Here is a 26287-nt window from a genome sequence, read left to right on the forward strand (position 1 = left end):
AAATTACCCTTTTAAAAAAAAGGTAAAAAAAGGTGCTAAGTCCGCGTAAAAAACAGTATATGTATTTGCAAAATAGTGTATTATTAACTGTAAAAAACTATTGTAAAAAACCTGTCTCCAAAATAGTGTTATTTTAAAACTGTAAAAAACTACTGTAAAAAACCTATCTTCAAAATAGGATTATTTTAATCTACAAAATAGTTATTTTAATCTGCACAAAATAGTGTTATTTTAAACCGTAAAAAATTGTTCTACAAATTATTTTAATTTTGTGTAAAATTGTATATCCTACAAAAATAATGATATCAAAAAAATTGCGCTAAGTGAAAATAAAAACTTATAAAAATATTTTAACTAAAAAAAATTATACAAAATAATTGTTTTAATTTCCTACAAATAATATTAAAAAGTTGCGCCAACTGAATAAAAATTTTCACTATAAAATATACATTTCTTTTTTATTTCCAATATTAAAAGAAAAATGATATTAAATGAATTGTAATATATCTATTATAAAAAATCGTTGAAAATATGAACAATCATATACATTGCAATAATCATATGCATATATCCTAAAAAGTTTAATTGAAAAAAAAAGGAAATGATAATACAAAATACAAAATTAAAAATTATTAAAAAAATTAAAAATTAGAAATTAATAAAAAAAAATAAAAATTTATATAAAAATTAAAAATTAATACATATAAAAAAATTTTAGTTAAAAAACTTAGCGCTGCTACGTTGAATAATGTGCTAATGAAATTAGCAGCGCTAAGTTTTTTAACTAAAATTTTTTTATATGTATTAATTTTTAATTTTTATATAAATTTTTATTTTTTTTTTATTAATTTCTAATTTTTAATTTTTTTAATAATTTTTAATTTTGTATTTTGTATTATCATTTCCTTTTTTTTTTCAATTAAACTTTTTAGGATATATGCATATGATTATTGCAATGTATATGATTGTTCATATTTTCAACGATTTTTTATAATAGATATATTACAATTCATTTAATATCATTTTTCTTTTAATATTGGAAATAAAAAAGAAATGTATATTTTATAGTGAAAATTTTTATTCAGTTGGCGCAACTTTTTAATATTATTTGTAGGAAATTAAAACAATTATTTTGTATAATTTTTTTTAGTTAAAATATTTTAAGTTTTTATTTTCAATTAGCGTAATTTTTGGATATCATCATTTTTCTAGGATATAATGTAGAAAATTAAAACAACATTTTGTATAACTTCTTTTGGTTAAAATATTTTTATAAGTGTTTATTTTCACTTAGCGCAATTTTTTTGATATCATTATTTTTGTAGGATATACAATTTTACACAAAATTAAAATAATTTGTAGAACAATTTTTTACGGTTTAAAATAACACTATTTTGTGCAGATTAAAATAACTATTTTGTAGATTAAAATAATCCTATTTTGAAGATAGGTTTTTTACAGTAGTTTTTTACAGTTTTAAAATAACACTATTTTGGAGACAGGTTTTTTACAATAGTTTTTTACAGTTAATAATACACTATTTTGCAAATACATATACTGTTTTTTACGCGGACTTAGCACCTTTTTTTACCTTTTTTTTAAAAGGGTTTAGATTTACCTGCACCATGGAATCATATACTAGCCGAATGCAACATTAATCAAAGAATCAATAACGACGAAGTCAATAGTGCAACAGTAAGAACAGAACTGTTTGGAAAGTATGTTGTTTTCAAATTTTTCATGTATTATATTAAAATACCTATAAAATACCTATTATAAAGTAATATATATTTTTTCAGTATTAGATAATAAAGTGAAGAAAACATACATCTACTCCGAGACGTTTCACAACACATACATATAATTGAAAAACATCTTAAAAACGTCAAAGAAACTTTCTATCCTTTTGTATATGTGTGGAATATAAACTGCGTAAAGATCGAACAGAAAATATAAAAACCTTGCTGTCCTAAAAATATATTTAAATATTTAGTAATATATTTGTTTCATTTTATGTTTTAATTTTATGTACGTATTAAAAAAGTTCCGAACTTAAACAATAGTGCATATATATATTATATTGATGTAATACTTTATTTATTTGAATAAGAAATAGTTTGAGAGAGAAGTTACATTGCACACATATATTATATTTGTTTCATATATATACATACAGCGAGTCTAATAAAGTATGCCCCTGACGATAGGCATCCCAACTTAGTAATGTGTATGTTGGAAACACCCTGTACTTATACATAATAAAATATATATTGAAAATATAAACTTAAATTTAAACGGGCCATCAGAGCCAAAATGGATGGTAGTGCGTAAGTTCAACGAGAAATTAAGTTTTTCGTTGAAACTTATTTGTGTGCACAGGGCACAAATTTTCTTGGTACGATACCAAGCAAATTTAAATAATTCTCAATTCGAGAATTTATTTAATTATTATCCCTCTTTTCCCCCCTGTAATGTTGTAGGCGAGAAAAATATCGGGCCGAAAGTCGCTGAATCGGGAATCGAACCCGAGTCTTTCGCTTGCCGGGCGACTGCTCTTACCACTGAGCTATTCAGACCCTTCAACTCGAACTTATCAAAAAAAAATCTTCTCTCTCTCTTTCTACATATTCATGTATTATTTTATTAATACTTGTATTAGACTAATTGAACAGAAATAATAAAATTAATATATTAAATTAAAAATATAAAATTAATATATTACTTTGCAATAAGAACAAATTATAAATTAAATTTCTTGTAACAAGAGAAATAATTCTTATATATATAACGTAACGTAAAACAATTATCACAATTATTTTTGTTTACTATTTCCTATTTTTATCATTTTTAATATATTTTAAAGCTTTTTCATATATGGTTTATATTATCAGTCTTTCTCAATACTATCTCACTATCTAGTACAACGAATTAAAAATAGAATTTGTTTCTATAAAACGTTAAATGAGCTTTTTTGTTGCACCTCCCTTTCTATTCTCCTGTAATAACAACTCTTTTTTTAATATCTCTATTTCTAATTCTTCTTTCATCAATCGTGTATTTAAAATTTGCATCTCTATTTTACTTTTTGCTTTAAAATCTTCTGTCATACATTCTGCAAGTTTCACCTTTGATTCTGTTAACATGTCAAATTGTGATATTTTTGAAGTAACAATATCTTCTTTTTTCTTATATGGTTTGTTTTGTTTATTAAATTTTCTTGAATTATGTTGATCATTTAAAACATTGGTCTTTACTTGAAGTGGAGTACTTATTTTTCGTTTTAATGTCTGTAGTGCGGATATGTTCTGTTCACCTTGCTTTTCTGATTTTTGTATATTGTTCTTTTTAAGAGAGTGCTCATAATTCATAAACTGTAATAAAAAAATTTATAAATACAAAGATAAATAATATTACATATATATTTTTATATATATATGAAAATTTTGTTCACTTACAACCGGAGTGTCTTCGTTAACATCTAATACACTATCATTTCCAATTATGTAATTTTCCTTCTCATAGTTTGTCATTTCATCTGTATCTGATACATTATTATCTGATACAAATGAATCTTGTCTCGCAACACTAGCATTTTCTTGTAAATACTACAATTTCATATTAATTTATATTTAATATATTTGAAGAACAAATATAATATACGTTGTAATATATTGTAATATTTACATGTAGAACATCTTGATCATTGTTATCATCATGAAGCCACTCCTCTGTAGTATCTGATAATATTTCGCATGAATTTTTCTTTGTAGATATATTGCATGTATTTGATGTACTTTGATCTGTATAAACATAATATACAACATACACATACATATGAATATAAAATAAACATACACGGTGCTTTCTATTTAACAACATAAGTAGACACAAGCATCATTCTGTCTTTTTACAACATCAATATATAACAAAGATAGAATGATATGCTTGTATCGACTTGTGTCGTTAAATAGAAAGCACCGAATATATATATAAACATAATGTAACATATTTTCGGTTCTTTTATATATATATATATATATATATATATATATATATATATGTATATATATACAGGGTTGGGAAGTAACTCGCTACTTGTAACGAAGTTACAGTTATAGTTACTTTTTTTCGATAACTCTAACTTAATTCGTTCTTTTTTTTTAATTTGTAACTGTAACTTAACTCAGTTACATATTTTTGGTAACTAGTAACTAATTTAATAATTACTTTAATAGTTACTTTATATATATTGTGACGTGACACTTGGCGGTCCGTCACAAGGATCGCGAGATCCGACCGAGAATGAATTTGGGCCCTCGTTCTCCCCTAATTTAGGGAGAGAGCGGCTATTGGAGGCGAGATTATACTCGCCTCCCGTGCGTACAAATTTATTTGTTAGCGTTAAGATTAGGCTTAAGAGCGGGCACGATGGGAAACGCTGACGGGATCTCATCCGGTGGCTCAAAATTGAGGAAGAAGTACAGGATACAAGGAAACGGGCGAGCGGAGGCGCCGACTAAAAGGAACACGCCAAGCTAAGTATTATTATTTAATTGCGTCAATAATAAAGTCCACTTAAGACTACCGCTGCCGCCCCTGTAAACATTCACATGCCTAGCAGGTACGGGGAACAATTGAGGGGAAGGCCAACCAGCGGACGAAAACTGACACTGAGACCCCGAGTCGGAGTCATCTCGGCCGGAACAGCGCTAAAGAAGAACATTCTAAATAACGGCGAGTGGCTGCCGAAAGTATCCCTCCTGACGGGCCTCGACGAGAGGAATTATGGAAAATAAAAGAGGAAACGGGGTGCGACAAGCACATGTACAGCCCTGAAGGCCGCAGGATTAAATGGGCCACACGACGATCCTGAGGGTTGCGGAAGCGCCACAGGTGGCCTAGTTACGCATTAATTTGCTGGCGTGATTCCGACGGGCCTTCCGCTCGCCACTGTTCGGCGGACCGGCGAAGGGAACGACGGTCCAAAATTATCGATCCGACACGTGGATGCCGAGAGCACGGAGAACCGTAAGGAGTCACCGGTGAGACAAGCGTCGACCCCATCTGGCCGTCTTTGTTAAATAATTCAGGTAGAATTAGCTCGAACAATGTCGGTGCCGTATAGCTGCCGTCATTAAATTTATTGTGAAATTCCTTTTCTGCGTTCTCGATATTTGCGTCTTAGAGTACGACGGCCGGCCGAAAGACTTTGTTCGAGCTTTCGTAAAATTAAGTGCCCTCTCTCCCAGTTGCGCGCCGACAGTCACTGTAAATGTTTATTTGTACAATTATTACTGTTAGCTGTAAAACTTTGTCTGTTAAAAATACTGTAACCGAGCTCACGCACAAAGGCGATTGCGATACACGATAACCGGCAACTACGTCGCGGCGTCGGCTCGCATATTTCCGAGGCTCAAATCGTTTGATACTTTATTGTTATTTATAATTTTTCATGTCTAGATTCAACCGTCTATGTTAGATACGTTAGTAGTCGCTCAATTCTTTCGTTAAAGCAGTAGATCTGAATAATCGACTCGCATCTATAATCGATTCTGTTAACTGTGCGTGTGGCGAGTAGATCTACTATTGTAATTAACTATTTTATTTGCGACAGACGGACGTCATTAAAGGAGCCAAAACCGCGGTGTTCATTATTAAAAATTATTTGGGAATTCGTAGCTGTCGAAACTCTAACAAGTTTCGTTTAGCGCGGAATTCCGGGACTTTTCTTTTACGCTTTCTTCCTGCCGCGTGACACGTGATACTGCGGTGATCGCGCTCGAATGCCGGCCCGTCGCTGCCGGCTAATAATCCGATAATCAATATTATCAAATCGTTCTACATCTACGCGAGTCTGTCCGCCGTTGAAATTTATTCATATGTTAAATATATTAATTCTTGTTACTAAAATATTATGTTTTATTTGCAGCCACCTTGTATTCTCGATCCTTCCTTGTGAATTATTAAAACGGACCGAACCTCTACCAATTTCGAGACGGGGCTAGCCGAGCGTCCGTCGCGGTTTTTCTGAGAGCTTTGCATTTTTTTCGTGTGTACTGCCGATACGTTAAATTTTATTAGAGTGGTGCGGATTCCCGCACCTGGCGCCCATATATTTTACTTTGGAGAAGAAACACTTTTCTTTTATATTAGAAGATCGCGCCGAAGGTGGGCCGTGGGCCATTATCACCGGTCATTTAATGTCATTAGCCCTTATTAAATTAACGGTCACAATATATATATATATATACAGGGTGACCCATTTTAACTTAGGCAGCCAAATAACTCGAAAAATAAGCAAGATAGAGAAAAATGTTTTAGACAAAAGTTGTATGGTTTCGAGGGGGCCATAAGGTGGTATCATTGGTTTGACCTTGAAGAGTCATTTGAAGGTCACGTGAAGGTCACTTCAATTTTTTTAAATGGAATACCCTATATATTTTTGTACATTCTTGTAGCTTATTTCGAGAGCTTTCCAAAACACTATAATTAAGTACCTTTCCGTTAAGTACTTTTTGAGTTATGATGCTTGAAATAATTTCTTAATTTTACATAAACCGTAAAATATCTTGTAAAATATTCATTTTTCGATTATCTTACCTTAATACTTTTATGTACAAAATAATGAGAGGAATCAATTGGTGTAAAGAAAACACATAGTTGTTTTTAAGAAAAAATATGGAATTGTTAATTGCAAATTACATATTTTTTCTTCGAAACAACTATGTGTTTTCTTTACACCAATTGATTCCTCTCATTATTTTGTACATAAAACTATTAAGGTAAGGTAATCGAAAAATGAATATTTTACAAGATATTTTACGGTTTATGTAAAATTAAGAAATTATTTCAAGCCTCATAACTCAAAAAGTACTTAACGAAAATGTACTTAATTATAGTGTTTTGGAAAGCTCTCGAGATGAGCTACAAGAATGTACAAAAATATATAGGATGTTCCATTTAAAAAAATTGAAGTGACCTTCACGTGACCTTCAAATGACTCTTCAAGGTCAAACCAATGATACCATCTTATGGCCCCCTCGAAACCATACAACTTTTGTCTAAAACATTTTTCTCTATCTTGCTTATTTTTCGAGTTATTTGGCTGCCTAAGTTAAAATGGGTCACCCTGTATATATATATATATATACAGGGTGATTCAAAATAACCCCTGTGTCCCTGAAATGACATATTCTTGAATCAATTCTAAGACGATTTTTCCTTCGGCAAAATTTCGTCAGAAGCTTAGTTTTTGAATTATTAAAGGAAGTAGTTAACGTATGACGAGTCGAATACAAGAGGCAGGCAAGGGTGGCGCGATTCACCGTCAGACGCTGGAGCTTACGCGGGGCGCCTGCTGCGATCAGCTGATCGCTATACACATACAGACACACATGCGAACACATACATTCTCTGTCTGTCTGTCTGTCTGTCTGTCTGTCTCTCTCTCTCTCTCTCTCTCTCTCTCTCTCTCTCTCTCTCTCTCTCTCTCTCTCTCTCTCTCTCATTCGCTCACTCACCTGTAAATTTTTTTTTTTTTTTTTTTTTACGAGAGAGGGGAAAATGCATTTTATGCATACCCACCGGTCGATCCAGTAAGTTATGTGGGACTCGAGTACCAAGTCGAATTACCAACTCGGTACTCCCTACCCACTAAAAACCCCTCTCTTTTCACGAATTTCCATTCACACTGTCCCTCTGACTTCCCGAGATCTGTTTTCACATAACGTCAAAAAATAGTTATTATTACCTTGTTCGATGACTTTTGATGTATTGCTGTAATTGCTTGAAGGAGAAATGAATTTTCCGATAGATCGTACGTTCTCAAATTTAACGTAGATATCACGTTGCAAAAGACAAGAAATCCACACTAAATTATTAACTGAAAGTTTTTCTCCTTTCATGAACTGTATTCTTTTATAAACTTTAACGTAATCACATTTATTTACTCACTCGATGAGACGAGAAATTTACTAATGACTCTATCACTAATCACTATTAATCACTGTCGAATAATAACTGTTGGCGATTAAACATCACTCGATGAAAGAAACACGCGCGGACACGTTACTACACGACACGACGACGCGACAATGCGACGATAATTACTCGGCGACTGCAAGCAATTTTTTGTCATGGTAGGTTGCGATAGGTTAAGGTACTACTGGCGCTATCGAACGCGATCATGTTCGATTGAAGAATGCGGTAAACATAATAAACATTTAACATATTAATATTATTATTATCATGAATGCATGTGATATCCATACATCGTATGATATCTATTTAAAAATTAATTAGATTAAATAAGTGTTTTTAAAATATTTATTACTTTTACTATTATCATATAAAATATTAATATTAAATATTTATTTAAGATTAATAATAAATAATTAATTTTTTAAGTATGTCGTTATACGTTTCATGTTTTCTACCGCATTCGCAATGCGAAGGTTTTAGCCGATCGTTCGTCTTATCTCGCGTCAATCACGCGCCACGCGCAAGTCGTTTGTTAGATGTCGCGTGTCGCGTTTCTGGCAACATAAAGGTGGAAGCACATAAAATTACAGGAGCCATAAGCAGAATGCAGAAGTCATAGCGCATGCGCTATGATTCTGAATTCTGCCTATGGCTTGTGGATTTTCAATCTACATAAAAATACATAATGCATAGCCACGGGCATAACTCACTGTAGCCGGTTCTAAAACGTATCGCGTTATCAAGAAAAAATAATTAAGGACGAATATTACACATTATATTTATTAACACGTAAGTATTATCACTATTTAATTATCCATGTAATGAAAATACAAACTGATAATGATCGTATATAATTATTCGTGTAAATTGTCCCAATTTCATAAATATATTATTTTGAGGTTAATTTGATTTTGTGTGCACATTTCTGGAATTGTAATTTATTGCAAAATAAACGAATTTTCACATAATTTTCGGTACATTTCATGCTTAATGCTTTAAATTTATAGAATCAATCCTCATGGCCTACGATCACATGGATTACTGTCATAATAATAATATTAACATGTCCGAAAATGAAGGAAATGAAAACTTGAATCCTGAAGTGATGTTACAGGATGACGAAAATAGGACTTTTGATGACATGTTAATAAATATTGTGAAAGGCTATCCACACCTATATGACAGTAGTTCCAAAGATTATCGAGATATGATAAAAAAAGAGAACTCTTGGGTAGAAATATCTAAAATTTTAGACACGCCTCGTAAGTTTTATTTTTTAATGTTTAACAATATTAACAATGAACTATTCAATTCATTAACATGCATTTGTACTGAAGTTGAATTCAATCAATTAGTCGATTATTAAATTTATATATTTAATATATATTTCAGCTGACGTTTGCTGCAATCGATGGATTCGTTTGAGAGAATCTTTCTCTAAAGAAAAAAAGAAGAGACAAAATGAAACGACTAGTGGAAGTGGAGCCTCTAAAAGACGAGGATTTATATACTTCGAATCTATGAAATTTATTGACAAATTTGTCAAAACTAGGAAGTAAGAATTCATTACTTTTGATTCTATGATCTTATTAGCGAGACACTATACAGTGTAGATCATTATAATTTATTATTTAACATTATTATTTTAAAGAACTTAAGATTTTACTGAAATTTATGATAGAATCAGAATTCATAATTCTAGAAGTAGATTTATTATATTTATTATATTTATATTTCAATTTTTCTCGATTATCTGTGTTTATCAAGGAGAATTAATTGACATGTTTTACCACATTCTTATTAATTCGCAAATTTAATCAAATATAATATGATTTCAGTTCGATGACCAATATCAAGTTCAAAAGTCAAAAAAGTTCTAATATTTCTGATTCGAAAGACAAGGATTTAAATAAAGAAATTTCGAATTGGGTGCAGCATGGCAAACAAGTTCTAGAAGAAGAAAGAACTCCATTGGTACAAATTGATAATACATTTTCACCATTAAAAAAATCCCTAATGTCGGAAACATCATCCACTATCAGCAATTTTGATGATGCGTCATGCGCATCTTCTTCGACATCAGAAAGTAATACGAACGATTTCGTACATGATTCATTGTTAGCTGGATTACCTATTAATTCTTCACACCTTTCTCCAACGAGCTCTACTTGCACTTTCAAAAAGCCGTCATATATGAAAGGCAAATTTAATCCAAATATCTCAGTTAAAAAAGACGGTAAAAAAGAATGTGAAAACGATGATTTCGAAATATCTTTCATTAATTTAAATAAAGCAGTTACCGAACATTTAAATTCTAAAAAATATGGTGCACAAATGCAGAATGATCTAGATACTTCATTTTGCAATCTGATTATGGCAGAATTGAAGCAAATGGATAATAAAGAAAAACAGATAAAAAAACAAGAAATCATGCAAATTTTGTGGAGAAAGGAAAACTTGTGAGTAAAACGATTTTAGTAATAAAATATATAATTTATGTTTATACGTACATGTAATACTCTTGCTTTAAGAATACTGTGATATTGTTTATTATTCAGTTGTGATTATAAAGTTTATTATTAAGTTGTTATTATTATTAAGTTGTGATTAAGGATTACACTATATATGTGCATAGTGTATGTATTCCGGAATTCACTGTCAATATAGAAAATCTATAGCATGTAATGTAAATTATAGCTTTTCAGTATTGGCAGTAAATTTCGGAACACAAACTTCATATTAAAAATATTTATATTATGTATATTATAATATATGTATACGTATGTGTAAATTGTTTTATACTTATAAATATTACTTATAAATAATTTTTAAAAATAATACATATTTTTATATTTAAAATATATCTGCAAAATGTGATGTAATTTTTAAAATTTAATAAAGTTTATGTGTAAAATATTAATTATATATCTTTCTGTTTTTTAAATATAATAATAATAATAATTAATTAGTATTGATTAATGTGATATTTCTTATTGTTTTTCTGCTGCATTTTTGCTATCACATTGTGACAATATGCTATGCTCGATTTTTGCTGCGTTTCTGCTTTCAACAGCTGGTAAAATAGGTCGTGTTCTATTCTTGCCGTATTTTCACCATCATGATGTGACAGCAGATCATGCTCGATTTTTGCTGCGTTTCTGCTTTCAACAGCTGGTAAAATAGGTCGTGTTCTATTCTTGCCGTATTTTCACCATCATGATGTGACAGCAGATCATGCTCGATTTCTGCTGCGTTTCTGCTTTCAACAGCTGATAAAATAGGTCGTGCTCTATTCTTGTCGTATTTTTACCATCATGATGTGACAGCAGATCATGCTCGATTTCTGCTGCGTTTCTGCCGTCAGTATTGGATATGATAGATTTTGCTCGATATTTGTTACATATTTGCTGTCATGACATAATAATAAACAATGTTCGATTTTTGCTGCATTTTTATTAACATATTATATTGGCAAGACGTGCTATCAGAAATTAAGCTTAATGAGGACGCAGCAGATCGGAATCTGCTGTAAAGTCATGATTGAATTTGCTGGCATACTGCTGGCATACTGCTAGCATTTTGCTATCTGGGTCTTTATTTGTTCTTGAATTGTTATTACAGGTGATCTTTACACACCACAATATTGTCAAAAACGATGTTGCTCACTACGAGAGCAATACAATCGTGAGAAAAAAAAATAGAAAGTCAATCTAAAAGTGGAAGTGCAGCCTCATCCTAATTCTTCTAAATGGTCATTTTATTCACAATTGTCATTCTTAGACCAAGTCATCAAAAGAAGAAGGTAGTTTATTTGTAGTAAATATATTAACATAATTTAAAATATTTAACGTTATATTAATAATGACTTGTTTTTAGCATTAAGAGCTTAACGTTTTTAATATTTATTATTGTTTGTTTTAGAACTTATACTAATGCAAAATCTCAAGCAAGTGAAAATGAAGCAAATGTTTTTGTTGAAAAAAATTTAGCCAAAGAAACTTGTGATTCCGACAATATTTCTGCTTGTTCTTCAAATAATAAGGAAAATACAAATGCAAATGATAAACAAAATATTAATATTGATAAATCTCCAGATGTTCTAAAATGTTCTCCAAAACTTAAAAAAAGAAAAATGAATGAAACCAAAGAGTTGGAACAAACGTTTTTCAGTTTAAGTAATAAAATTAGTAATTATATGGAGACTTCACAGCAATCTTGTTCACAACAATCTCCCTGGCAAAAATGAGACGTTTGTTTGGCGTTTACATGAACGTTTGTGGAAGTTCGTCGAGAGTTTAAAAACGATTAGTAAAGAGTTTGTAGAACAAAAATTGCAACACTGCAGCGTTTAAAAGACGTTTGTACGTTATAGCATAAACGTAAACGTTTGAAAAGTCTGAGTAAACTCTGTACACGAAGATGTATCAACGTTTACTGAACGTACTCTGAAAAATGTTACCTCAGCATCGCAAAACTTTCATGTAACATTATATAAAGAGTTTGTAGAACAAAAATTGCAACACTGCAGCGTTTGATAAGCATTCAAAACCCAACAGCGTTATGTAAGTGCTCTTACAAAGTTTGAAAAGCATATAAACTCTCAGAAAACCCTCACTCAACGGTTGTTAACGCTTTATAAAGTTTCTTATTTTCGCCAGGGCTACACCAGATGATATATTTATAGAATTTATTAAAGCACATTGCAGCTTAACAATATTCCAGAACATGAAAAAAATTTAAGAAGGAAAATGATCATGAATGCTATATCTACATCATTACCAAAAATGTAATTTTTAGGGTTCAAGTACAATGAAAAATATAAGGAATAGGAACAGGGAATAACCTAAGAAAGAAAGAGAAAGAGAAATATCTTTTTCTCTCTTTCTTTTCTACATTATTCCCTGTTCCTATTCCTTATATTTTTCATTGTGCTTAATCCCTTACAAATTTTATTATTTGTTAAATGTTCTAATGTCGTACTAATTGTGTAATAAATATTCTCATATCAATTATATCAAATGCGTGTTCAGTATATCTTTCCATACTTCTAATTATATATTTTTTTTAAATAACCTGTAAACATTTCAATATTTCAGATTGGCAGGCATTATTGCAGGATATCCTGGACATTTTGTGGCGTATTGTAAACGATTTTCTGGATTATGGGAACAACACACTTAAAGTCAGTACACATGAGAAATTTTAGTATTTACCATAAGCAAATCGACCAATCACAGGACGGCGTCCATTTTATATAGCTACCGGCTAACTTCACAATATAAAAAATTTAATTAAATTCGTTTAATTTTAATTTAAAAAATTTAATTAAAATTAAACGAATGACTCACAAACCTTTTTAATTATACTTCAAAACTCTTCATACGAAATACAAACGATTCATAAGGAGAATTTTTAATATTTAGTTATGTTGGCTAACTACATACTGTAAAAATGATTAATTTTTTATAATTATTCTAATTACTCACAAACGTTTTTAATCACACTTCAAACATCTTCATACGAAATACAAACGATTCCATAAGGAGATTTTTGGTTGGCTGAAAAATTTCCGGCTAACTTAATACGAATGTATGTAAGACCGTGGTATAGACTTATTTTGAGGTTATATTTGCTGCACATCGAGTTCGTGCATGTGATCAGTTGCTAACAGAAGTTTAACTAAGGTTTAATTAATCTATCCTCATTGTACAATGGAAAAACGAATAGTATATAAAACTAAGTTTAAGGATCAAGAAACGTTTCATTAAACTTTAATAAAACTATGTTTACGGATCAAGGATCGTTTTATTAAACTTTAGTTTAAGCTGTTATTGAAAAACCGGCCCTTATTAGTCTTCTTAAAATTTCATTGTAGACGCCGCATAACTGACTATATGGGCGGAACCTTAGGCCAGGTCTACAATAGGCAATTTAAGCCTTAAGAGATTGACCAATCACAGTCAAGTATGAAGAGAATACTCGACTGTGATTGGTCAATTTCTTAAGGCTTAAATTACCCGTTATAGATTGGGACTTAGCATTTAACGGAGGCTTTTAATGTATATTAAATTCATAATTCTCTGCACCATCTTTGATAAAATTATTTTTTTTTACTTTTATATATTATTATATCTTTAAAAAAATTTATTTGAAAGCTAGGCAACTCAATGAAAAGCTGTAAACTGCACTCTCATTTGACCTCATCAGTACAGCACATTTCATTGGTCGTCTAATATATATTATTACAATGATTATACATATATATAAGGTGCTTTCCATTTACATCAAAACTCAGATAAATCTCACTTCTGTCTTTCTTTAACATGAATGTTGAAGAAAGACAAAAGTGAGATTTATCTGAGTTTTGATGTAAATGGAAAGCACCTATTATTTACAACGATTTATTTTGTTTTAATGCCGCAGCAATTACTTCTTATGAGACCTTATTTTCAATTTTTTAGCAAAATATTTTATTATTAATAAAAATATACAAAGACCTCTTTATTTTATCAACTAACTGTAATGAAATATAACTGAGAAATTACAAGAAAAAAATAAAAACTTATTTGTTTACACGTGACACTGTCAGAGAAGAATGCGATAATACTTATTTGTTACTTATTAAACACAAACAAAGCCAATGCACGATATCATTTGACAACAGTAGCGGTATTAGCTTTAGTAGCCTCTGTAGAAGTACTTTCGAGAAATTTTGCTTCATTTACATCAGTAGTGTTCACTAAGTATCGCATAGTCACATTTGACTTTATTTTAAAACACAAACCAACATAAATTTTTGTTTTAACATGTTTATACTCCTCCTTGTCAAAAACCTTGAAATACTGTTTATCAATAATTTGTTTAAGAGCATCTTGTGATCTTTCTGTTTCATTTTCTTTGCAATATTTCCATTCAAATATGGCTCCAACTGTTCTAAGAATTATAAGCATGTCAAATTCATGTTTTCTTCCTCGCTTTTCCTTGGAGATCTTTTGACAGACTGCTCTGTTAGCTTGTGCACTGAAAATTGTACTATTATATGCCAAATAAAAAAGAATATGATGTAACTCTGACTCATTATATGGAATTGTCGCACCGTCTGAAAAGAGGGCTGAAACTGCATTAACGAGTTCACGAAATGGTCTTTCTTTACTTTTCTCAGTTTCCTCTTCATCATTTGCCATTAATAGCAAATTCCCCAGTGCTTGTATGTATTTTTCTATATTTTTAGGCTCGAGTTTATACTTTGTACTAAACATCGATTCACTGTAACATTTACGTTCGATTACGCTCTTTATCTCCCAATTTGGTATCTTCAGACTTACAATGTGCGCATTCTTTTCAACTGCATTCAACAAACCATTATCCCACAGAAGCTGTAAGAAGTAATTCACTTGCGAGGTTTCTAATTCATTCTGTGAATCACAGATTGTCTTTTTCAGTTCCAAAATATTATCAACTGTTGGCTCAGCTAGTTCTATTTGAATGTTCTCATCTTCAAGAAGTTTCTCGATTGGCTTTTGTATCTGAGATTTCACAAACAAGTTTCCTAAAATATCCACAAAGCCTGACCTGGCCCAATAGCTATCAAACATTTTTCTTTTTTCTCTAACACTATTTTGCAAATAATTTATGACAGACCAGCTATTGTAAATTCTTGTTTCTTCACTATTTAATATTTGGTATCCATCGTACCACTTTTCGACACCATCAGAATCCTTCACTGCTTGAAATTCACTTTTCTCAAATAGACTATCTACTTCCTGTACTGTAAATCCATATACTCCAGAAAAATCATCTTCTTGCAAGAATAGAACATTACCATGATTGCGTAATTCCCAGGAAAATGCTCCAGATAAACGAACAGAGGAATTAAGTAATGCATGCGCCACAATTGTTTGATCCTTTAAGCTTGCTGACATCAGATGGCTAATAGAATTTAACAGGTATCGCAGGAGTTTATCATCCATGTTCTCTGTAACAGCTTTCATAATGGGCGCGTCGGTCTCGTCTATGAGAATAACAACTTTTTTGTTGAAGTGAGAATACAAGATTTCAGACAAGAATTGCAATCCGTCCTCTACATCAGATTGGGATAGTTCTTTCAGCCTATTACGGTTATAATAGTTCAGAAATATTTCGATATCTTCTATTTTCTTATCTTTAAAACTGCAAGAACCATCAGCAGCTTTTTCAAGAAGGTAAGAATGCTGCTGGAATGCTTGACAAAGAGCTTCCTTCAGTGATTCTAAAATGTCTCCCTTTGTTTCACCTCCTACATCTTTAAGACTCATAAATATCACGGGGTACTGACCACAATGTTCCTTAACGAACTCTGGATGCTCAAAACCTAGCTGCAAATTCATAAACAGCTTGTAATTATCACCATCTTCTGGATTTGAAATTGGCTTTGCATCTTCATTTACTGTTATCTTCAAAAAGTTCTCGAGCATATTCATAAATGTAGTTTTTCCGAAACGGCTCGGGGCTGTTATCCGAATCACAGATGCTCCATATTCAAAGAAACTTTTTATATACTTGCTCTTATCCACAAATGTAAGTTTTGTTTTGACGATCTTAAAATCCGTTGTAGAGAGATCAGCTATATCTGATTCCTTTGGTATCTGTAAACAAAATCAGATAGGCCCCATTAATTTTGCTAATCACACTCAAGATATGCATGAAATATATACCAGCAGTAAAGAGAAGAAGGTCGCAATACCAACAGAACGTGCGAAAGCGCAAGCGAGTACAGATGCAGCCATAGCAGAAAACATGCAAAGAAGGCGAAAAAGAAATTACTTTAGCATATGTCGATCAATAAATTTAACTAATTCTTACCTTGTGGAAGTTGCCTGGCTTATTCTTTGTTCCGTATTTTGTTTCCGTATGATCGACATCACAATTGATAGAGAATTCAGGTACAGTAACACTTCCAATTTTAGCATCGTTAGTTTTAGGTTTGTCATCATCCCTGTTGACAGATCCATCCTCCGTATTCATTCTTCGTCTTTGTCTTTTTTTGTCTGGTTCATCCATAAATTGTCTATAACAGAGATATTACCAATGAATAAATAAATTAATAAACATTAATGGCATTATAGCGAATTTTATTGAATTAATACATATAATAAGTATATTGTAAGGGGATGAAAGATAGCTGCGGTTTCCGAGATAGAAACCACGCCGTTAGGTAATGGGCGAGCCAGGAGGGGAATGCCTGATGATAGAGATTTCGGGATAAATAAATACAATAAATGACCCGGAGAATACCGAGATAGAGAACGCTCGGCCAGTTTACCGATGGCTACAGGCCAAACTCGCGACGAGAACAACAATACTGTCCGAGGAACGACCACAATCATAAGGCTTAGATCGGGAAAAATGCGCAATAGCCACCACGTGCAAAGTAACGGCCTCGTGCTCACTGTACGACGGCCGGAAAAAGACTCTCGCCGGTAGTCGTGGTCGCTCATCTCGGGTCGCGCCAAAAACTCTCACAGCCAATCGTCTTGCGCCACGTCACTGACCGTGGCGCACTAGCGCCATCGCAACCGCACGTCAGGGCATCGATCATGTAATTTTGAGCGAAATTTTTCACTTTTCACTTTTTACTCAATGATTTCACGTGAATTTTTCACGAATCACTTTGCGATTATATAGCTAAATGAAAAGTGAAATTACCAAAGGGGGAGACTAAAACCTATAGATTACAAAATTACTAATATTACTAGTGTAAATATGTAAATATATGTATGTAAATATTGTTTCAAATCTGCTGCTCCTGTTTTTTTATTTTCAATTACTTTTTCTTCTGAAATTAATTGAGCAAGGAGCGTCCGTTCCGTTTCCGTATAATGAACATTTTTTTATTCGCAATCCATAATTGCACTTATATATGACACTTTAAATTAGTTGAAGAAAAATTGGTTATGTAAAAAAAAAGATGCTCTCTCTGAAACGATCATACATAGTTAGCAGACAAATTTGATATTCCCTATTATCTATTAAACCAATCGCTTGGGAATCGTTTGGGCACATTTAGGAATAGATTCTCATAGTTTAGGAAATAATAGTTTATTTATAATTAATTAAAATAAATTGAGCGTATATATACGCTATTTCACTTTTCATTTAGCTATATAATCGCAAAGTGATTCGTGAAAAATTCACGTGAAATCATTGAGTAAAAAGTGAAAAGTGAAAAATTTCGCTCAAAATTACATGATCGATGCCCTGACGTGCGGTTGCGATGGCGCTAGTGCGCCACGGTCAGTGACGTGGCGCAAGACGATTGGCTGTGAGAGTTTTTGGCGCGACCCGAGATGAGCGACCACGACTACCGGCGAGAGTCTTTTTCCGGCCGTCGTACAGTGAGCACGAGGCCGTTACTTTGCACGTGGTGGCTATTGCGCATTTTTCCCGATCTAAGCCTTATGATTGTGGTCGTTCCTCGGACAGTATTGTTGTTCTCGTCGCGAGTTTGGCCTGTAGCCATCGGTAAACTGGCCGAGCGTTCTCTATCTCGGTATTCTCCGGGTCATTTATTGTATTTATTTATCCCGAAATCTCTATCATCAGGCATTCCCCTCCTGGCTCGCCCATTACCTAACGGCGTGGTTTCTATCTCGGAAACCGCAGCTATCTTTCATCCCCTTACAATATACTTATTATATGTATTAATTCAATAAAATTCGCTATAATGCCATTAATGTTTATTAATTTATTTATTCATTGGTAATATCTCTGTTATAGACAATTTATGGATGAACCAGACAAAAAAAGACAAAGACGAAGAATGAATACGGAGGATGGATCTGTCAACAGGGATGATGACAAACCTAAAACTAACGATGCTAAAATTGGAAGTGTTACTGTACCTGAATTCTCTATCAATTGTGATGTCGATCATACGGAAACAAAATACGGAACAAAGAATAAGCCAGGCAACTTCCACAAGGTAAGAATTAGTTAAATTTATTGATCGACATATGCTAAAGTAATTTCTTTTTCGCCTTCTTTGCATGTTTTCTGCTATGGCTGCATCTGTACTCGCTTGCGCTTTCGCACGTTCTGTTGGTATTGCGACCTTCTTCTCTTTACTGCTGGTATATATTTCATGCATATCTTGAGTGTGATTAGCAAAATTAATGGGGCCTATCTGATTTTGTTTACAGATACCAAAGGAATCAGATATAGCTGATCTCTCTACAACGGATTTTAAGATCGTCAAAACAAAACTTACATTTGTGGATAAGAGCAAGTATATAAAAAGTTTCTTTGAATATGGAGCATCTGTGATTCGGATAACAGCCCCGAGCCGTTTCGGAAAAACTACATTTATGAATATGCTCGAGAACTTTTTGAAGATAACAGTAAATGAAGATGCAAAGCCAATTTCAAATCCAGAAGATGGTGATAATTACAAGCTGTTTATGAATTTGCAGCTAGGTTTTGAGCATCCAGAGTTCGTTAAGGAACATTGTGGTCAGTACCCCGTGATATTTATGAGTCTTAAAGATGTAGGAGGTGAAACAAAGGGAGACATTTTAGAATCACTGAAGGAAGCTCTTTGTCAAGCATTCCAGCAGCATTCTTACCTTCTTGAAAAAGCTGCTGATGGTTCTTGCAGTTTTAAAGATAAGAAAATAGAAGATATCGAAATATTTCTGAACTATTATAACCGTAATAGGCTGAAAGAACTATCCCAATCTGATGTAGAGGACGGATTGCAATTCTTGTCTGAAATCTTGTATTCTCACTTCAACAAAAAAGTTGTTATTCTCATAGACGAGACCGACGCGCCCATTATGAAAGCTGTTACAGAGAACATGGATGATAAACTCCTGCGATACCTGTTAAATTCTATTAGCCATCTGATGTCAGCAAGCTTAAAGGATCAAACAATTGTGGCGCATGCATTACTTAATTCCTCTGTTCGTTTATCTGGAGCATTTTCCTGGGAATTACGCAATCATGGTAATGTTCTATTCTTGCAAGAAGATGATTTTTCTGGAGTATATGGATTTACAGTACAGGAAGTAGATAGTCTATTTGAGAAAAGTGAATTTCAAGCAGTGAAGGATTCTGATGGTGTCGAAAAGTGGTACGATGGATACCAAATATTAAATAGTGAAGAAACAAGAATTTACAATAGCTGGTCTGTCATAAATTATTTGCAAAATAGTGTTAGAGAAAAAAGAAAAATGTTTGATAGCTATTGGGCCAGGTCAGGCTTTGTGGATATTTTAGGAAACTTGTTTGTGAAATCTCAGATACAAAAGCCAATCGAGAAACTTCTTGAAGATGAGAACATTCAAATAGAACTAGCTGAGCCAACAGTTGATAATATTTTGGAACTGAAAAAGACAATCTGTGATTCACAGAATGAATTAGAAACCTCGCAAGTGAATTACTTCTTACAGCTTCTGTGGGATAATGGTTTGTTGAATGCAGTTGAAAAGAATGCGCACATTGTAAGTCTGAAGATACCAAATTGGGAGATAAAGAGCGTAATCGAACGTAAATGTTACAGTGAATCGATGTTTAGTACAAAGTATAAACTCGAGCCTAAAAATATAGAAAAATACATACAAGCACTGGGGAATTTGCTATTAATGGCAAATGATGAAGAGGAAACTGAGAAAAGTAAAGAAAGACCATTTCGTGAACTCGTTAATGCAGTTTCAGCCCTCTTTTCAGACGGTGCGACAATTCCATATAATGAGTCAGAGTTACATCATATTCTTTTTTATTTGGCATATAATAGTACAATTTTCAGTGCACAAGCTAACAGAGCAGTCTGTCAAAAGATCTCCAAGGAAAAGCGAGGAAGAAAACATGAATTTGACATGCTTATAATTCTTAGAACAGTTGGAGCCATATTTGAATGGAAATATTGCAAAGAAAATGAAACAGAAAGATCACAAGATGCTCTTAAACAAATTATTGATAAACAGTATTTCAAGGTTTTTGACAAGGAGGAGTATAAACATGTTAAAACAAAAATTTATGTTGGTTTGTGTTTTAAAATAAAGTCAAATGTGACTATGCGATACTTAGTGAACACTACTGATGTAAATGAAGCAAAATTTCTCGAAAGTACTTCTACAGAGGCTACTAAAGCTAATACCGCTACTGTTGTCAAATGATATCGTGCATTGGCTTTGTTTGTGTTTAATAAGTAACAAATAAGTATTATCGCATTCTTCTCTGACAGTGTCACGTGTAAACAAATAAGTTTTTATTTTTTTCTTGTAATTTCTCAGTTATATTTCATTACAGTTAGTTGATAAAATAAAGAGGTCTTTGTATATTTTTATTAATAATAAAATATTTTGCTAAAAAATTGAAAATAAGGTCTCATAAGAAGTAATTGCTGCGGCATTAAAACAAAATAAATCGTTGTAAATAATAGGTGCTTTCCATTTACATCAAAACTCAGATAAATCTCACTTTTGTCTTTCTTCAACATTCATGTTAAAGAAAGACAGAAGTGAGATTTATCTGAGTTTTGATGTAAATGGAAAGCACCTTATATATATGTATAATCATTGTAATAATATATATTAGACGACCAATGAAATGTGCTGTACTGATGAGGTCAAATGAGAGTGCAGTTTACAGCTTTTCATTGAGTTGCCTAGCTTTCAAATAAATTTTTTTAAAGATATAATAATATATAAAAGTAAAAAAAAATAATTTTATCAAAGATGGTGCAGAGAATTATGAATTTAATATACATTAAAAGCCTCCGTTAAATGCTAAGTCCCAATCTATAACGGGTAATTTAAGCCTTAAGAAATTGACCAATCACAGTCGAGTATTCTCTTCATACTTGACTGTGATTGGTCAATCTCTTAAGGCTTAAATTGCCTATTGTAGACCTGGCCTAAGGTTCCGCCCATATAGTCAGTTATGCGGCGTCTACAATGAAATTTTAAGAAGACTAATAAGGGCCGGTTTTTCAATAACAGCTTAAACTAAAGTTTAATAAAACGATCCTTGATCCGTAAACATAGTTTTATTAAAGTTTAATGAAACGTTTCTTGATCCTTAAACTTAGTTTTATATACTATTCGTTTTTCCATTGTACAATGAGGATAGATTAATTAAACCTTAGTTAAACTTCTGTTAGCAACTGATCACATGCACGAACTCGATGTGCAGCAAATATAACCTCAAAATAAGTCTATACCACGGTCTTACATACATTCGTATTAAGTTAGCCGGAAATTTTTCAGCCAACCAAAAATCTCCTTATGGAATCGTTTGTATTTCGTATGAAGATGTTTGAAGTGTGATTAAAAACGTTTGTGAGTAATTAGAATAATTATAAAAAATTAATCATTTTTACAGTATGTAGTTAGCCAACATAACTAAATATTAAAAATTCTCCTTATGAATCGTTTGTATTTCGTATGAAGAGTTTTGAAGTATAATTAAAAAGGTTTGTGAGTCATTCGTTTAATTTTAATTAAATTTTTTAAATTAAAATTAAACGAATTTAATTAAATTTTTTATATTGTGAAGTTAGCCGGTAGCTATATAAAATGGACGCCGTCCTGTGATTGGTCGATTTGCTTATGGTAAATACTAAAATTTCTCATGTGTACTGACTTTAAGTGTGTTGTTCCCATAATCCAGAAAATCGTTTACAATACGCCACAAAATGTCCAGGATATCCTGCAATAATGCCTGCCAATCTGAAATATTGAAATGTTTACAGGTTATTTAAAAAAAATATATAATTAGAAGTATGGAAAGATATACTGAACACGCATTTGATATAATTGATATGAGAATATTTATTACACAATTAGTACGACATTAGAACATTTAACAAATAATAAAATTTGTAAGGGATTAAGCACAATGAAAAATATAAGGAATAGGAACAGGGAATAATGTAGAAAAGAAAGAGAGAAAAAGATATTTCTCTTTCTCTTTCTTTCTTAGGTTATTCCCTGTTCCTATTCCTTATATTTTTCATTGTACTTGAACCCTAAAAATTACATTTTTGGTAATGATGTAGATATAGCATCCATGATCATTTTCCTTCTTAAATTTTTTTCATGTTCTGGAATATTGTTAAGCTGCAATGTGCTTTAATAAATTCTATAAATATATCATCTGGTGTAGCCCTGGCGAAAATAAGAAACTTTATAAAGCGTTAACAACCGTTGAGTGAGGGTTTTCTGAGAGTTTATATGCTTTTCAAACTTTGTGAGAGCACTTACATAACGCTGTTGGGTTTTGAATGCTTATCAAACGCTGCAGTGTTGCAATTTTTGTTCTACAAACTCTTTATATAACGTTACATGAAAGTTTTGCGATGCTGAGGTAACATTTTTCAGAGTACGTTCAGTAAACGTTGATACATCTTCGTGTACAGAGTTTACTCAGACTTTTCAAACGTTTACGTTTATGCTATAACGTACAAACGTCTTTTAAACGCTGCAGTGTTGCAATTTTTGTTCTACAAACTCTTTACTAATCGTTTTTAAACTCTCGACGAACTTCCACAAACGTTCATGTAAACGCCAAACAAACGTCTCATTTTTGCCAGGGAGGTCGAGGCGGGCTCCTTTCATCGACATATTTACCGATTTTCAGATGAAATAATTATTTCCCAAACGTTAAAAAATTACAGACATATTTCTCAAATAATTTCACGATAATTAAAAAAAAATTTTTTTTTTAAATTAACTGCTAACTATAGTTAGCAGACATAAATATAATACAGACATAAATATAATATAAGACATAAAAAAAAAATTTTTTTTAATATTTATTTCTGCTAACTACATATAATTAGCAGACATAAATATTAAAAAAAAAAATTTTTTTTTAATTAACGTGAAATTATTTGAGAAATATGTCTGTAATGTTTTTAACGTTTGGGAAATAATTATTTCATCTGAAAATCGGTAAATATGTCGATGAAAGGAGCCCGCCTCGATCTCCCTGGCAAAAATGAGACGTTTGTTTGGCGTTTACATGAACGTTTGTGGAAGTTCGTCGAGAGTTTAAAAACGATTAGTAAAGAGTTTGTAGAACAAAAATTGCAACACTGCAGCGTTTAAAAGACGTTTGTACGTTATAGCGTAAACGTAAACGTTTGAAAAGTCTGAGTAAACTCTGTACACGAAGATGTATCAACGTTTACTGAACGTACTCTGAAAAATGTTACCTCAGCATTGCAAAACTTTCATGTAACATTATATAAAGAGTTTGTAGAACAAAAATTGCAACACTGCAGCGTTTGATAAGCATTCAAAACCCAACAGCGTTATGTAAGTGCTCTCACAAAGTTTGAAAAGCATATAAACTCTCAGAAAACCCTCACTCAACGGTTGTTAACGCTTTATAAAGTTTCTTATTTTCGCCAGGGCTCCGGGAACATAGCCGGGCAACTTCGACTTTTTTAATTTTTTTTTTTTTAATTTTTTGTTGGTTAATTTCTTACAAGCATGGAGCTGACACACACACATACACACGGGGGGGGTGCAAGGGGGGCTTTCGGCCCCCTTCCCGCGCCCACCCCGTCCCTCTCGCTTCGCGTGAAAAGTTGCAAAGTGGAACCTCGCTTCGCGTGGAAAGTTGCAAAGTGAAACCTTGCCTCGCGTGGAAAGTTGCACCCTCCTGCACCCACCCCGCCGGTAGGGGTGCCTACGGTAGGATGCAACTTTCCACGCGAAGCGAGGTTCCATTTTACAACTTTTCACAGGAAGCGAGGGGGACGGGTGGGTGCGGGAGGGGGGCCGAAGGCCTCCCTTGCACCCCCCGGCCGTGTGTGTGTGTGTGTGTGTGTGTGTGTGTGTGTCAGCTCCATGCTTGTAAGAAATTAACCAACAAACAATTAAAAAAAAAAAAAATTAAAAAAGTCGAAGTTGCCCGGCTATGTTCCCGGAGGTCGAGGCGGGCTCCTTTTATCGACATATTTACCGATTTTCAGATGAAATAATTATTTCCCAAACGTTAAAAACATTACAGACATATTTCCCAAATAATTTCATGTTAATTAAAAAAAAAATTTTTTTTTAAATATTTATGTCTGCTAACTATACACTCAATTTATTTTAATTAATTATAAATAAACTATTATTTCCTAAACTATGAGAATGGATGCAGTTAGCGCCACTTTATGGCGGGGAAAAAGCGTTCCCTGAAAAACGGCAGCGTGACCCCTCTTCAGTCTTCTCTCTGCCATTGGCTTGTCGCGATCACGGTTACATACAGGGTGCCTATTACGGTTCTTGAAGCGAGGTGAAAATTACAAAAGTGAACAGATTTACTAGATTTCGACAAATGAAATTGTAGATACTCTAGTAAATTTCCTCACTTTTGTTATTTTCACTTCGTTTTAAAAACCGTTATAGGCCTCCTGGTCTGGAAACTCAGGCCTTTTTTAGTGGTGGAGGAGGTCTCACTTAGGACCTGAGCAGAATGGCTGCCTTAAGATTTTAAGACTATGTTTTATGCCTTAGGTCTTTGTCTTAGGTAACGCACAATACTGTGTGTTATGTCTCGAGTCTTATGTATACGCGAACGTTTATTTCTTACAAACGTTCGCGTATACATAAGACTCGGGACATAACACACAGTATTGTGCGTTACTTAAGACAAAGACCTAAGGCATAAAACATAGTCTTAAAATTATAAGGCAACCATTCTGCTCAGGCCCTTAGTGTGTCCGTTTTTCGACTAGAAGTCGCAATACGAGCGAAAGAGACAGAGATAGACGGCAGTAGTCGTTCTCTCTCTAACATACGTCTAAAATGACTTCTAGATCGCAGCGAACCTAGCAGGCAAGCCGTGAACTTCCGAAAAACGGACACACTAAAGGTGGAAGCACATAAAATTGCAGGAGCACATAACCATAAGCATAAGAAAATTGATTGGTTCATTTTCTTATGCATATATTTGTGGACCAATCAATTTCCTTATGCTTATGGTTATGCGCCTATGCAGTTTTATGTGCTTTTACCTTAAGTGAGACCTCCCCCACCACCGGAGTTTCCAGACCTGTATGTAAAGCCTACGGCACACGGTACAATTTTTCGTACTGGATTTGATAAGATTTAGTAAAATATTAGAAATGCTGCATTCTGATTGGTGCATTTTTAGTATTTTACTAAATCTTATCAAATCCAGTACGAAAAATCGTACCGTGTGCCGTCGGCTTAAGACCGTGGTCGCGATTGAAAGCAGTCGTGCCAAGTCAAAAGAATAAAATATCACTAGAGAGATTAAAACGAGAAAAAGGCCGCATTCAGGGACTCACCGCTAAGTAGCAATCGAACAT

The 26287-nt window shown here is 32.8% G+C and overlaps 3 protein-coding genes and 1 long non-coding RNA gene across 9 annotated transcripts in view; 3 read left to right on the plus strand and 1 right to left on the minus strand.

Moving 5' to 3' along the window:
* The window catches only part of LOC145969630 (uncharacterized), a 43243-nt gene extending 21849 nt beyond the window's left edge, over positions 1 to 21394 (plus strand). The window contains exons 1-3 of one of the 3 annotated variants that reach the window (XM_083095720.1): positions 18324 to 18508; positions 18736 to 18940; positions 19158 to 21394. In XM_083095720.1, the coding sequence (XP_082951846.1) occupies positions 18417 to 18508; positions 18736 to 18940; positions 19158 to 21131 (2271 nt within the window). In that variant the 5' untranslated portion in view covers positions 18324 to 18416 and the 3' untranslated portion in view covers positions 21132 to 21394. Of the gene's footprint in view, positions 1 to 18323; positions 18509 to 18735; positions 18941 to 19157 lie in introns of those variants that run through there. The other 2 variants (XM_083095721.1, XM_083095722.1) reach the window with 2 other exon arrangements.
* Positions 8409 to 10890, plus strand: LOC145969634 (uncharacterized). The gene is made up of 4 exons (XM_083095732.1): positions 8409 to 8769; positions 8988 to 9242; positions 9373 to 9535; positions 9819 to 10890. Exons 2-4 carry the CDS (start codon positions 8999 to 9001, stop codon positions 10441 to 10443), a joined length of 1032 nt encoding a protein of 343 aa, XP_082951858.1. The 5' UTR covers positions 8409 to 8769; positions 8988 to 8998; the 3' UTR covers positions 10444 to 10890.
* LOC145969640 (uncharacterized) lies at positions 11141 to 12960 on the plus strand. 2 transcript variants are annotated; one of them, XR_014438209.1, is made up of 3 exons: positions 11141 to 11782; positions 11902 to 12542; positions 12639 to 12960. It is a non-coding gene; the product is annotated as an uncharacterized LOC145969640 (long non-coding RNA). The 2 variants fall into 2 exon arrangements; XR_014438208.1 differs by having other exon boundaries at positions 12622 to 12959.
* LOC145969629 (uncharacterized) overlaps positions 14368 to 26287 on the minus strand; it is a 54084-nt gene continuing 42164 nt past the window's right edge. The window contains exons 1-3 of one of the 3 annotated variants that reach the window (XM_083095718.1): positions 17254 to 17440; positions 16822 to 17026; positions 14368 to 16595 (exon numbers count right to left, since the gene is read on the minus strand). In XM_083095718.1, coding sequence (XP_082951844.1) covers positions 14631 to 16595; positions 16822 to 17026; positions 17254 to 17345 — 2262 coding nt within the window. In that variant the 5' untranslated portion in view covers positions 17346 to 17440 and the 3' untranslated portion in view covers positions 14368 to 14630. Of the gene's footprint in view, positions 16605 to 16821; positions 17027 to 17253; positions 17441 to 26287 lie in introns of those variants that run through there. The other 2 variants (XM_083095717.1, XM_083095719.1) reach the window with 2 other exon arrangements.

This window comes from Camponotus vicinus, unplaced genomic scaffold (assembly GCF_025532165.1).
Source record: "Camponotus vicinus isolate PSW18456_S1 unplaced genomic scaffold, iyCamVici1.0 SCAF_4, whole genome shotgun sequence".
In the NCBI taxonomy this organism is placed as follows: Eukaryota; Metazoa; Arthropoda; class Insecta; order Hymenoptera; family Formicidae; genus Camponotus; species Camponotus vicinus.

Coding starts and splice junctions, on each gene's coding strand:
- LOC145969634 (XM_083095732.1), top strand. CDS start 8,999: ATGGCCTACGATCACATGGATTACTGTCATAATAATAATATTAACATG. Junction 9,243..9,372: donor TAAAATTTTAGACACGCCTC/GTAAGTTTTATT, acceptor TATATATTTCAG/CTGACGTTTGCTGCAATCGA. Junction 9,536..9,818: donor AAATTTGTCAAAACTAGGAA/GTAAGAATTCAT, acceptor ATATGATTTCAG/TTCGATGACCAATATCAAGT.